Source organism: Athene cunicularia, assembly GCF_003259725.1.
Source record: "Athene cunicularia isolate RWA chromosome 2 unlocalized genomic scaffold, athCun1 chr2_part1, whole genome shotgun sequence".
In the NCBI taxonomy this organism is placed as follows: Eukaryota; Metazoa; Chordata; class Aves; order Strigiformes; family Strigidae; genus Athene; species Athene cunicularia.
The window spans coordinates 74,362,098-74,376,090 of record NW_020799095.1 but is presented as its reverse complement, the minus strand read 5'-3'; the positions used below and the strand labels follow the sequence as shown (position 1 = coordinate 74,376,090).

The 13,993-nt window shown below is 37.5% G+C and overlaps 1 protein-coding gene across 1 annotated transcript in view; it reads right to left on the bottom strand.

Annotated features, from left to right (window-relative positions):
• DNAH5 (dynein axonemal heavy chain 5) overlaps positions 1-13,746 on the bottom strand; it is a 132,740-nt gene extending 118,994 nt beyond the window's left edge. The window contains exons 1-4 of the mRNA XM_026841388.1: positions 13,647-13,746; positions 4,798-4,979; positions 3,169-3,306; positions 858-942 (exon numbers count right to left, since the gene is read on the bottom strand). Coding sequence (XP_026697189.1) covers positions 858-942; positions 3,169-3,306; positions 4,798-4,979; positions 13,647-13,746 — 505 coding nt within the window. The remainder of the gene's footprint in view (positions 1-857; positions 943-3,168; positions 3,307-4,797; positions 4,980-13,646) is intronic.
• Positions 13,747-13,993: the final 247 nt, after the last annotated feature.

Sequence of the window (13,993 nt, the reverse complement as noted above, 5' to 3'; positions counted from 1 at the left end):
CAAAGTCTTTTCATAACTTTTAGGTATATACACACATATATTGAAAATACATAAAGTATAAATAAATATTTGTACATGCATATAGGTATACATTTACATATGTATAAACACATATTTATACAGATATACATAGATATATTTACAAGGCCATTCTTGTACATCCAGGGTAAACAAGTGGAATGAACTCCCACAAAACAGTCATGGGATCTCAGAGGTCCCATAGCACCTGGCTAGTCCCAGCAGTAGTAGCACTGGAGGCTCTGGGAAAGAAACCATGGGAAAAGGGAGGATGTCCTTGTCACAGGGGTCCTAAGCTGCCTCCAGGGTGAGAGGGAGGCTTCCCCCAAAAGTGTGGTAATACTGGGGAAGGGAAAGGTATATGAGCAGAAGGGACTTCTGGGATAACAGCCCTGCCACCCATAGTGCTGGCCTCCTGGGGCCATTTGTTATGTAACAGGACCACCTGGATGGATGGTCATGTGCCCAGAAATGTGGAGGGCTTCTAGGGCAAACTGGTGGCATGATCAGAGGGGAGGGGACAGAGCACCTGTCATTGCTCACCTTGTGTGAAAGTCATCTTTCAACTATCAAAAAAACATTTCCCAGCCCCCCAGGCAAGAGTTGCTGGGCTCGCAAGGAAGGACCTTGCTGCTGCATACTAGCAATATGCAGAAATGCACTAAAAAGCTTCAGTAATTTCACCTGTCCTCATTTCATGAGCAAGAATCGATGCCCCAGTATGACCAAATTTAACTTGCCTTAAGACCCAGTTTATAAGAACTTTACTATTTGCTTTTTCCTTGCATGCTTACTCAGCACAACTGTAACATGCTGCAGGAGAACCTAAGTTGCTTTACCTGTATGAGTTGACTCCACATCTTGACAGTAGAACATCAGATGACGCAAACCTCCAGGGGCCAGGAATTTGTCAATGCGCTCTATCTGTTGATAGGTCATGCTGAGATCATTATGCAAGAAAAGTTTAACTTGCTCAGATGTTTAACATAAAGGGCTGACAAATACTCATCACATTATCATTGTTCAATAATAAAGTTATACCAGGCCCAGTTACTACCACCCAAAAAGTGATTGAGTTGCCTTGTCCTTTACTAACACACACTTACTTAATTGAATCATTTAAATTTTTCCATGCTGAACACATCTGAATACCGCCAAGCCATGTTTCAGTTTACTGAAACCACTTACTGTACATGCTGTGCATTGTTTCCCAAACTGAGGGGACAATGAAATGCAGCAACAGCTCATTGAAGTCCCTCACTCATGTTATTCTTACTGCCATTCAGCTAACTAGCTGAAAGCAGAAAACACACAACTGCAAATATTCCATATCACAGCAACAGAGGAAGCCTATATTTATTTATATTTTAAGCATCAGGACAATTTCACAGTTCTCCATCAATTTAAGGCTGCCATCAAGCACCCTTAAACTATATATTGGTAGTGCAGTCCAAGAACCTCATGTATAGACTATACAGGCCTAGGAAGAAAGTTAATTGCACAATGGTAGTATGCTGATCAGTGTTTCAGCACTTGAAATTCTAGCCTAATTCATTATTTTTCTAGATCTGTAAGTCACTTATGAGTGTTTCATACAGTCCCTAACTACACAGCAATCTTTCAGCAGAAAAGGCTTCTACTTCTAGAAGTTCTTCTTCAGAAACATTTGCTGGTACCATTTGTGCTTCCTAGTGCACAAAAAAAAGGCTAAGAGATTACCAGCAGCAGGAAGAAAGCCACATTTATCCCTCTTCCATTAATAATGGGCCTCAGTTACACTAAGATCACATAAACTGTTATTCCAGAAAATCTTGGCTGAGCCCTCCAAGATGAGGTCAAAATAACTATTACACTTTTCTCTTTCCAAGTATAACAGCTGCCAAGTGTAATCATCTGACAGTTATTCTCAGGCAATATACTTTGCCAGGAAAGCCATTTAAAGATAGAATGCACAAAGGCTAAAACAAGTTCTGTTTTTTAACTTGCATGACTGTGTTTTGCACAGTTTATGTTCTTATATCACATGTAATCACAGAAATTTTGGTAGGGACCTCTGGGAGATCTTGAGGCCAGCCTCCTGTATCATCAACAGCAGTTCAGGCCATCTAGAGCTTTGCCTAGGCTGTCTCAAAAACCTCAAGGACAGAAATTCCACAACTCAAGTCATCTATTCCCATGCTGCGTTACCTTCCCAGTGAAGAAGGGTCTCTTAATGTCCTATTTGCAAGTTGTGACTATTGCCTTTGTCGTATCATCTGCAACCACTGAGTTCAGCTCTGTCATCTTTGTAACTACTCTTCAAGCAACTGCAGGCTACTATTTGACTACCCCTCAATCTTATTCTCCCTCTTCTCATACTTTACATGCCCTGTGTTTCTCACTATCTTGATAGTCTTCCACTGGACTTTCTTCAGTCTCTCAACAATATTAGCACTGAAATGGGAATGCATAAATTCTAAGTAAACAGATGTCAAAAGAATAAAAGAGGAAATTAACCACAACCATGTTTACTTCAGCGTCAGGGAGTTAAACAGATCTACTTTCTGTCTACCTAGGTTTTAAAAAGAAAAAAATTTCTTTTCAAATCACAGAATGTATCTCCACTGCATATAATACCATCAACTTCTGTGGATTGTTTCCTCAAAATACATATTTCTAACTGCTTACCCCCTGTATTAATCGTCATGTAGTCAGACAGATCACTCAGCCATTCTATTTTGTCAAGTAGCTTCCACGTGATGTAATTTCCTAAACTAGAACACAATGTAGTCTCACAAACACTGGTGGCAGCCTAATGGAACCAACAATAACATGCAGCCTGCTGTGGACAGGACTCTTGAATCTATACGTACTATATATTCAAGGACTGAGACTTCATGCTGTGGATCCAGTATGAAATACGGACACAAGCTTTACTGTACTTATCTATAACCACTGGAAAGCAGAAATTCTAATGAGTTTCAAAATCAATATTGTTACAATAGGTCCTGAAACTAAGGATGATTTTGTTCAACTTAAATACAAAAAGCTAAGAAATATTTTTTTATAACACTTAAGTAATCTCAAACACAAAGTCTGGTAGCTATCTTACTGAGTATTTAATGGTAATATCAGATCTAAAGTACTCCATGAGCTTCACTACCAGATTACCTGGTTACCATCAAGAATAGCATCTTCTATTTCTGCTTTGTCCAGATTCACACAAGAGGCAACAATATCCAGTAAGTAATCATGCCTGCCATCCAGCCGAGCGCGTTTAGCCTCCCTCTCTTCCTTGAGCTTTTGCTGTTATAAAACACAAAGTGGAAAATTAATAATTCACAATCTATTTGAAGACAAAAATAAAGAAAATTCTACAATTTATATGTTAAAGGCCATTACATTATTTCATAGTTGTGGTTTATGTTTTTAATGCACTTAAATGAAATTTTTAGAAGCGACCCCTGTTATGATTTTACACTTGATTTTCTGTGTTCTATTTTCAGATTTAGCACAAAATTTATATCATCAGTCTTTTCTACAATATTATCTATTTGTTGAAAGACTGAAGAAGGAAAAAAAAAAGGTATTTTATATGTATGGCTCCATCATTCTGCAAGTGTTCTTCAACACCCTAAATCCTTAGTCCCAGCTTTTCAGTCTAGACACATATGACCATCAAGTCAAGACAGGATTCTGAACCATCTTTGTTATTCATGGAAGATACTCTAAGTGTTCTCTAATAAAGACAGATGCTGCTGGACGAAGATAGGATTTCATACATTATCTCTTTAATATAATGAGAAGTAAAACAAGCCACAAGCCTCAAGGTACACAAATGTTTACAAATGTGCTTAACCATAGCTATTATACCATTCTTCAAGCAGTATGCCTACTCTTCTAATTAAGTTGAATTCCCATATGTAATACACCTCATTACATTATAGACAAAATAGCCTTCTGGAATAGTTACTGGTATTATCGTGCTCACAGATTACAAGATTTAATATCATTTCATTTTCAAAAGAAATTTAGAATTATGTTTCATTGGTGGTAAATTCAACCTTTATTTCCCCTGTGATTATGAAAAATCTAGTAAGTCTATAAGGTATGCACGAGTGATTTATCCATGAGCTTCTGCAGAACCAACAGAAGAACTCGCATAATAAACTTCATACCTTTATTTAAATATCCTTCTTACTTTCTGAAGGAATTTTCAAATATTTAGTAAAATCATAATTACTAGCATGCCTTCATAAATGCTAAATGAACTGGAAATGTTTTCTCATGTAAAAGACAAACATACAAATCCTGTTCTTTACACAGATATGCCTCAATAATGCAGTTTCAGATTAATTTCTGCATGTACTTTATGCTATTTTACTCCTGTCATTCCCTAACGTGGTCTTCATTTTCCCAAAAATGAAATGTCATCACAGGATTGGCCATTCTTACATGTTGTCTAATGAGGGTAGAAATTTTCCCCCTAGTTAGACATACAAAAAAACAACCATTTCAGACTCAGTCAGCTTCACTTGAGATGCTAACACTAGAATCCTAAAAACTGTTATTGTATAATTTGAGCACAACTGATAAAGCATCTTTAACATAGAAAAATACAACCAATACTCTGCCAATTAGTTAGCTTCTGTTTAATCCAGCAAAAAGCTCTTTGTGTTTTACTTAAAACTACAGAGAGACTATTTTTGTTTTCTGCTGCATTTCCAGCATAGAAGTCCTCATATATTGCTACATAAGGTATTATGTACATTGCACACTGTATTATGTACATTATCTTACATTGTATATCAGTTCCAAACTCCACTTGTACAGATGGCCCTTGATATTTACATAGCCTCCGTTTCCTTCTACAAGTTGCTGTTTATGTAGGCTGAAATCACGAACACCTTCTGTGCAATCATGCCCTGATTGTTTCAGTTCTTTTAATGCTTCCCAGTCTTTTAATTGCAGCCTCTCAAGCCCTATAACAAATACACTAGCTAGTGTGTATAGCTGTTCACATAGACATCAAATATTGCCTCATGCTAAGTCCAGTAACAAGAACATTCATTAATACATCACAAAACTTTTAAAGTCTAGTTAACTTCCATTCTTTTAATGAACTCCTAGAGAAAACAGGGAATTATTAAGTAGATAATAAAGCTATAGTTTTATAAAGATTAAGGTATTCACTTGCATTTATCACATGTCACTTCTGGAAAGCATTTGCATTATTCTGGTGGGTATCTCTCTAATTAATGCAAGTTGCATGCATGTTTTGCCTGATAGGAAATGCTATGATCCTATGCAATTCAAAAACACACCCCGCCTGTCATGCTTCCATATTCTGATGATCTGACACTTCTAAGAACTTCTCCTCCCCAAGTAGTATAAGCAGTGATACTTACTGAAAAGTATCAGCAGCAATTCTGGTCAAGGTCATACAACAAAAACCCCTCATAATGTCCCATGATGTAGGAGGATCCAGAGGGAAAAGCATTTACAAGAGACACATGCTTTCTCACTTCGATATCTGGAAAGATTGTCTAAATTTTATATGGTACAGCTCTACTTCAGTTCTTCATTTAAAGAACAGCAGCACAGCCATATTTAGTTTTGCATTTCCTTCCCCCCTCTTAGTTACGAAATTAAGACAGGCCACGTGACAGAGTCCCACAATGGATGCAAGTCCAAAGCTAAACTTATTAACCAAAAAGTCTTTCTTTGCTGATTAACCTAGTAGCATTAACCTTTGATGATTAACAAGTAACTTGATTAACATTACATAAAACTTTAAAATTCCCAATACCTAAATGCCAAAAATGTAGCAGAGGAAACTAATTTCCGTAGCCATCTTCTCCTGAAGCAGAATAAAAGGCAGATTCCTAAATCCATTTTAATATATGCCTAAACCCATAACCACCACACCAACAATCTGAAGCAATAAATGTGGATTAAGGTAACATTTTCAAAAAGAAGTGTTTTCTGCCCATCAGGAGAATATTTAAGTATATATATTTAAACAGAAGGTACTAAAGTATCAAAAGTCAGAGATGCCAGGGGCCCTTCCTTTGAAACAACAGCCTCAGAAACCAAATACTGACTGTTGCCAACTTCTCCGTTACAGAGTGCAGTTACTGCTGTGCCTGCAGACACTCTAAACAGAGTTAGCATGAATGTTATTTAGTATGCAAGTCTTAACTGCACAAGTTAAAACTTGTTCCTGAACACTGTTTATCCAGCAAATGATGCATTTTGTTGTCAGAATATGGTGCATTACTGAGTTTAGACACACTCAGATCAAAGTCTTATGAGCGAGCAATACACTTGAATTTTACTAGGAAGTTCAACAGTAAGAGTCAAAAAGTACGAGTGTGTCATTGTTAATTTACTGTATTATGCAAAACTTATTTAACCAACATTCCTCTGTTTTTTCTTTAACTTGATGTTTTATACTGCATAAGTATTGCTCATAGATTTCCCTGTAAAAGTAAACTGCAAATCATTTTACACTTTCCAAGCATCCTTAATTTCCAGACACACACCTTTTTATTTGTTCTTCTCCAAAAAACACATAGCCTACAGATTTAGGGCAGACCCCTTAGCTCTCTTAAACCTCAAACATCAGAGCTTTCCCACATTTGTAATAACATTGCATTAACTCAGGAACAGTTTGTTCAAATAATCAGATTTTTATGTTAGTCTAAGGGTCTTAATGACTTATATATTTTATTATTGTTTCTCAATGCTATGTAGTGTCTTCAAAATTCTATTCCCATTTTATAAGCATGTGAAGAGTGGAGTTAAAATTCAGTTTCCATGGTGGCAGAGCCCACCCCTGTCTTCTTGCCAAATCTAGCATCAAGCTCTTTACTTACTGGTAAAACATTTGTTGAATTATACCATTACCAGATCACTGCAACAATCTGGACAAGATACAAGTACTAGTAGCCAAATGCATGAATGTCTTCCATTTATTTATCAAAACAAACAGTGCAACTAAGCCTTGACTGATACCCTACCAATTAACTCGTAAGGCCAGTTACACAATAAAACTACCTCTCATGACAAATACCTATCCTAAATACTATGTTCTGCTTTAAAATGCAAAGTTTATCCATTCTTATAATTAGAAAATTTTGTGAAACCGATATCATCCATTTTAAAGCACACATTTTTCTACACTCTTCCCTCCCCTCAACTCACAGCTTTACTCAAACTCTACAGTTACTAGACTCAACCTAGTCCAAAGTTCAGTTTTCCTTACCTTTATAACTCTGCCAATGCTCTGTTTCCAAAGTTGCTTCCTTCCAGCTCTAAACATTGTACTATTTGATATAAGCATCAAGTACTGTTTTTCAGCAATAAGCTTTAAACCATGGAGAAGCTTCTTGGTTCATCATTTTTAACTCTCTCCCCAACCTTTTGTTCATACTTGTTTCATTCCTTATCTGTAGGAACACCAAAAAAACATCTCCAGGAAGCACAGTAAGGACCTAAAAATCCAGCAACTAACCTTAGCTCTGTATTTAAAAATCAGTTCTAATGTGTATTTAAATTACTTGAAAACTAAATTGGACTACTTGAGAAACCAGAGGTCTCTAACCACCAGAATTCACTACCTATAGATTAGGAGTTGAAAATTACTGCTACCAACCACAGTGTCGTTAAGGTGATATTGTTTATACACAAACACCGCTCGATATGATTCACCATGCTCAAGGGCAACATAACATTTGCAGAAGTCAATTTTATAACTGCTCATCTGATTTGTGTTTAATCTTCTTAAGTAATCCTCATGTCAACAGACATCTTTGTTTCCTTGTCACAGATGACTGTTTAAATATATAGCAACAACAGTCAAGCAGCCTTCAAATAACTTTTACCTGCAGACTACTAAATTACCAAGTTTTCTATCTATATTTTTTATACAAGCGCAGTCTCTGTTATTTTTCAGTTGGACAATGGTTGCTTAATACAGCAATTTTTCTCCAGCAGAGAATGTTAAGGTTTTTTTCTTACAATAGCCTTAATTTTTTCCATTTCAGTAACAGAATATAATCTGACATCTCTTGAAAATGCCAAGAAAAACAAACTAATGATCCAATATTAGCAACAAGAAATTTTACAGCTATTTCAAGCTTAGAATGCCCCTAAAATACTTTTGCTTCCACTCATATCAGTGTGAATCATGCCTAAAAATCACTTGAAAACCTCAGTGCTGATAAAATCCACATGAATAAAAAACATTTTCCCCACATTATCTGATTTTCAATATAATTTCCACCACTTTAGTCAAATCTCATTGTGTATACATGTTTGAAAGAGACAAAAAAAACCCACATTTGGTGTAAAAGTAAGCATCCATAGCTTTCGCTGAACACTTCACAGCCTTCTCTTTTAAAATTAAACATGCTACTAAGTATTACATATTGAGTTAATTACGAGATATATTCAGAACACTGAGGAATTATTTACTTCTTTGCAAGATGTATGTGATTTCTAATGTCAAAACTCAGCCCAACAGATTTAACTTTCCCATGCATTAATAAAGCTCTTTTTTAAAAAAAAAAAAAAAAAAAAAAAAAAGCTTAAATAAATGTCTCAAAGAACCACCTAAGAATCATGGAGCTTTTTCATAAAATGATGCAAGGTCAATAGCAACTAACTTAACCACAAAATCGTGTAGCCTTAAAGAGATCTCTGGAAGTCACCTAGTCCAGTCTTCTGCTCAAAATGAGTTAAGTTAGAGGGGGTTGCTCAGAGATGTGTGCAGTTGAGTTTTGAATATCTCAAAGGATGGAGATTCAACAACCTCTTGGGCACCGTAACAGTATTTGCCTGCCCAACATAAAGATTGTTCCCATCTAACTGGAATCTCCTATGTTCCAGCTTGTGTATGTTGGCTCTTACTACCATACAACTTCAGCTCTGTCCTCTCTCTACCCTCCCGTTAGATGATTTTAGGCTTCAGTAAGATCTCCCCTTACCCTTTTCTTCCTAAGAATGAAAAAACTCAGTTCTATAAGTATCTTTGTCATGCATCACACACTCTGGCCTCCTGACCATCTTGGTGACCCACTGCTGAACTTGCTCTGTCAACTTGCTGGCTATTTCAGCCCTGTCTGTGGTCAGCATTCTTTGCTGTGACATGTATTACTGGCTCAAGTACAACTTGGTGTGGAACAGAACCCTTCAGCCCTTCTCCGTAAACCTACTATCTAGCAAGCTGGCCACTCGCCTGTACTGTCATACAAGGTTACTCCATCCTAACTGTAGAACTTAGCATTTGCTTTCATTTAATTTCTTGAGATTCCTGTCAGCCCATTTCTCAAGTTCATCCAGGTTTGTTGGAATAGCAGCCCTGCACTCCATATATCAGCCTCTCCCCTCAGTTTATTATCAACAGCCTTGCAGAGGGTGTACTCTGTCCCACCATTCAGGTCATTTGTCTTTACAAATACTAAACAGCATTAGGCCTGAGTATCAATCTCCGAAGGACACCACTAGAAACTGCCCACTAGCTGGACTTGGCACCTCTTGAAGCCTGCTTGCCCAGCTAATTTTCCATCCAAATTGTATGGAATAATTGTCTGATATCTCCAGTTTGATCCTAAGGATATTATGGGACACCTTCTCAATCACCTTGCTAAAGTCAAGATAAAGAACACCACCACTGCTTTCTCCTTGTCTACATAGCTAGCCATCTTATCATAGAAGGCAGTCAGGTTGGTCACACAGGTAAATCGATGCTGGATGTTAGCAAACATCTTTGTCCTTCACATGACATAAAATGGCATCCAGAACAGTTTTCCCCACAACCTTACCTAGGACTGAGGTGCAGTTGACTGATCTGTCATTCTCTGGACCTTCCCTCTTCTCATTTTTGAAGGTGGTTGTAACACTTGTCTTTTTCCGGTCATCAGAAACCTCCCCAGATCATGTGGCCTTTCAAATATGAGGGGCCTCAGAATGACATTGGTTTCCTCCCTCAGCACCCTCAGGTGCATCTTATCTGCTCCCATGGAATTCCACACATCCAATCGGCTTCAGTGCTCCCTATCTTGGCTATCCTTCATTTCCATACATTCTGCAAGAAGGCTTAAAGGCCTAGAAAGTCAAAAGGCGAACCTAATTTGTGAATGCTGAGGTGAAAAAGGCACTCAATACTTCAGCCTTTCCCATGTTCTTTGTTGCTTAGTCACCTGTCCCACTGAACAATGGGCCTATATTTTATTTTGCTGCCACCATACTTAGAAAAGCCATTCTCATTCCACTCACCCTCCTCACAAGTTTGAACTTTAGATTTCTGAACTCTAACACTGCTCACGCAGGCACTCTTCTCTATATTCCTCCTGGGCGGTCCATCCCTGATTCTGCTTTCTATGGAAGCTTGCATGTTTGAGTTCAGACAGGGTCTCCACATTCATTCATGCTGGCCTTCTGCAAGGCCCGCTCTTCCTTCCGCACACTGAACGACTTGTCCTTGTGTTCCAGTTAAGTTGTTCTTGCAAATCAAAGTTTTCCTCAGTCCCGTTTCCCTCTAGAGAAGCCCTTCATGGGATCCTGCCAAGCAGATCCCTGAAGAAGTAAAAAAAAAATAAAAATCTGCTGTCCTGAGGTCTAAGGCTGTGATCCTACTGATTGTTTTAATCAGTTTTGTCAGGGTTTTAAGATGCACAACTTCATGGTTACTGTAGGTAAGGCTTCCCTTGACCTCCACATCTTCAACTAGTTCTTTCTTGTTTGTGAGTGGCAAGCCCAGCAGAGCATCTCTGTCAGCTCATTTATCCTCTTCAGAAAGAAATAGTCTTCAAACTTCAGAAATCTCGGTCATTTAAGTAACTTGGAATGGAGCAATTTTACATTAATTAAAAGGGCTAGCAGAATTAAAATGACTGGCAATCATGACAGGGAATAATCTAACTCATGGATTGGACCCATATACGTGTTACTATAAAAAAATCACAAATCACTAATTTACACAGAAAACCTCTTTGCAGCTGTAATATATCCTCACTCAGCTCTCACTCAGAACCTTTTACGCAGGCGGCATTTACAATACTAGATAAGATGCTGATCTTGATTAGAAACACGTTAAGACTTCTGACATTTATGGAATGCAACTTCCCGTGATCTTCCACCTCATTATGTGTTAAAAAAGAAAAGTGAAAATAATGAAGTAGTTGAGACAGTAGTTAACTGCCATTGTCAGGTCACTGTTGTTCTCAGGTCAAAAGCCAGACTTCCAGCAGAGCCAATTTAGCACGCTATTAATACAACCAACAACCCAGAAGGCTAAGAAGCCTTCTGGTCAGCAGCCATATGCAAGACTCTTATCACCTGCACTGCTTCTTTGCCTTACAAGCAACAAAAGTTTGCTTGTTTGGTGTAGCTGATAACTACTGAAACTGCTATAAGAATACTGCTTTAGGAATTTGGTTTACATCCACAAGAGCATTAGCTTAAGCAGTGTATCATGGCCTATGTAAATGGGCCCAATAATCCAGGTTCGTTTTAAAGATTTTTAAACAGAACAGTTCTTGCTGAGGCAGGGTCATGTAATCAATAACTTAACAAGGACTCCTTGTTTTATCACAGTACCAGACTTACCATTTACAAAAACATTTTTATCATTTGCCAAAAAAAAAAAGGTTTTATTGCCATTTTAAACCAGCTTTAAAAAAAAAAAAAACCTGCTCTTTCACCCTTTATTTTATTGGTGATCCATAATCAGAACTGTGAATTGAATAATACATTTTCTCCCCAGGTGATTCAGAAGTGTAAAATCCATGATGAAGTTGCATTATTTTTATTAATGCAATATATACATTAAGGAGGATATGCAATCATGTATTACAACTCAGAATTATCAGAATAATTTTAGTCTGTTATGTGTTTCTGGATAGCCTTGACTATGTTCAGCACCCTGTAAAACAAGTCAGATTTGGGGTATTTACCACTATGCAGGTCAGTGAAACCATGAAGTGCACAGACAACTGCATTAGAGAAAAACTTTTTAGATTAAAATATTAAGTTGCCATATTTGTTTAGGAATTATGAAAGTTCATTTCACAATGTCAAACAAAAAATTATAGTGTTACACTGCACAGCTTTGGCAATGAGGTTTCTTTCACTATGGGTAATTACAGATAGTAGTTAGCTACCATCTAGTGGTTAAAAGCTGAAAACGTACATTATTTTTATGTTGTTTTTCACAAGACCACACAATACAATCTATATAAAATTTGGAAATTGAATTTCTCCTTTACAGAGATGATCATTCACAAATCACATATCAAAATCTACGCTGAACAAAGTGGAAGAACTTAAAGAAAAGCATATCCTACTCTCCTGCATTCTCTTCATACAACTGCAATAATAACAACCAAAGCAAAGAGTGGACTTTCTCACTTTGAGATTCTTTCAAAGTCAAACAACATTGAGGCTTTAACACCTTTAATTAGGGCAAGGATTTTTAACTGCTTTGCTAAGAAAAACTAAAACTCCAACATATTTAGTGATTTCTTACACTAGTAGGCATCTGGGTTGCTTGTCAGTCCAAAAAAGGCTTTTTGTCTTAAATATTGAAGAGTATACAATTTGTCAGCCAGTCAATGCCTTGCTTCAGCTCAAACAAATTAAAAAAAAAGCCATTATAGATGAAAAATACAATTTCTATTCATGTTAACTTGTTTCATGAGGTAATAAGATACCACTAAGATTTTAACCTATAATAATATGACCTTGCTGCCCAACAAGCCTTTTATGGTAAAATATAGTACTGCTTAAAGAATTAACCTACCATGTAGGAAATCCTAGTGTAATTCCCTCTCCTGCTTTAGGCAAGACATTTGCTCTCCCAGGTCTACTTGCCTATTTGATTCACTGCTAAGAAAATAAAATTTAAAGAGAAAACACTGAATATATTATGTAGACAGATACTCAGTTAGCCTTCTGTTTACCAAGACAAACAGGATGTGTGAGTCTTACCAAAAGAAAAGATATTATTGTGAGGACAGACAGTTTCAGTTCAAGTAACCTTGCAAGTAATACATTTTCCATTTTAAGGAACTACAGAACCTCACACCTTCTCTGCCCTTTTCCATTACCAATTATGTGGATATTGTGTCCATCAGCTTCAGCCGGAGTAAGGATCAACAGCAAAAATACACTAGCTCAGGTTCTTCAGGCATCACTAACACTGCTCAAATGTTCCCAGTATCCCCATGCAATACAGACTAAAGAGCATGATAAATTCTCAATGTGCACTTGAAGGAGGGAAACAAGGTCCAGATTCACTGGAAGCTGGGGACAGTCCTGAAATGAAGGGAACAGTTTTGGAAGAAACAAGTGCCCTGCTTTCTGCTGGGACAGAGCTAATTTTTCGTTTTAGTAACCAGAATAGTGCTGTGGTTTGAATTCAGTATGGGATTTGGTATGAGAAGAATGTTGATAATACACTGATGTTCTCAGTTGTTGCTAAGAAAGCACAGGTTTTTTGACTTCCCGTGTTCTGCTAGTGTGCAAGTGTACAAGAAGCTGGGAGGGAGCACGGCCAGAGCAATAGACCCAAATCAGCCAGTGAAATAGGCCATATCATATAACATAATGTTCATATGTAGATTGGGATTGACCAAGAAACTCACGCTCTCGCTTCTGGGATTGCGGCTTCTGGATCTTCTCTTCTCTGGGATCACTAGCCAAGAACAGGCTGGGCATAGGTCGGCAGGTGGCAAGCAATCGCATTGTGCATTACCCATTTGTATTTTCTATTATTATTTTATTTCAATTATTAAACCATTTTTATCTCAACCTACGAGTCTCCTTTCCTTTCCACCTCCAATTTACTCCCTCATTCACCAGGCAGGGGAGGGTGAGTGGGCAGCTGTGTGGTGTTCAGCTGCCTGACAGGTTTAAAACATGGTAACAAGTTAGGTAAACTTTGTGGCTGTTACTCATAAAAAAGATTTGAGAGATGTTTTTTAAACATAGC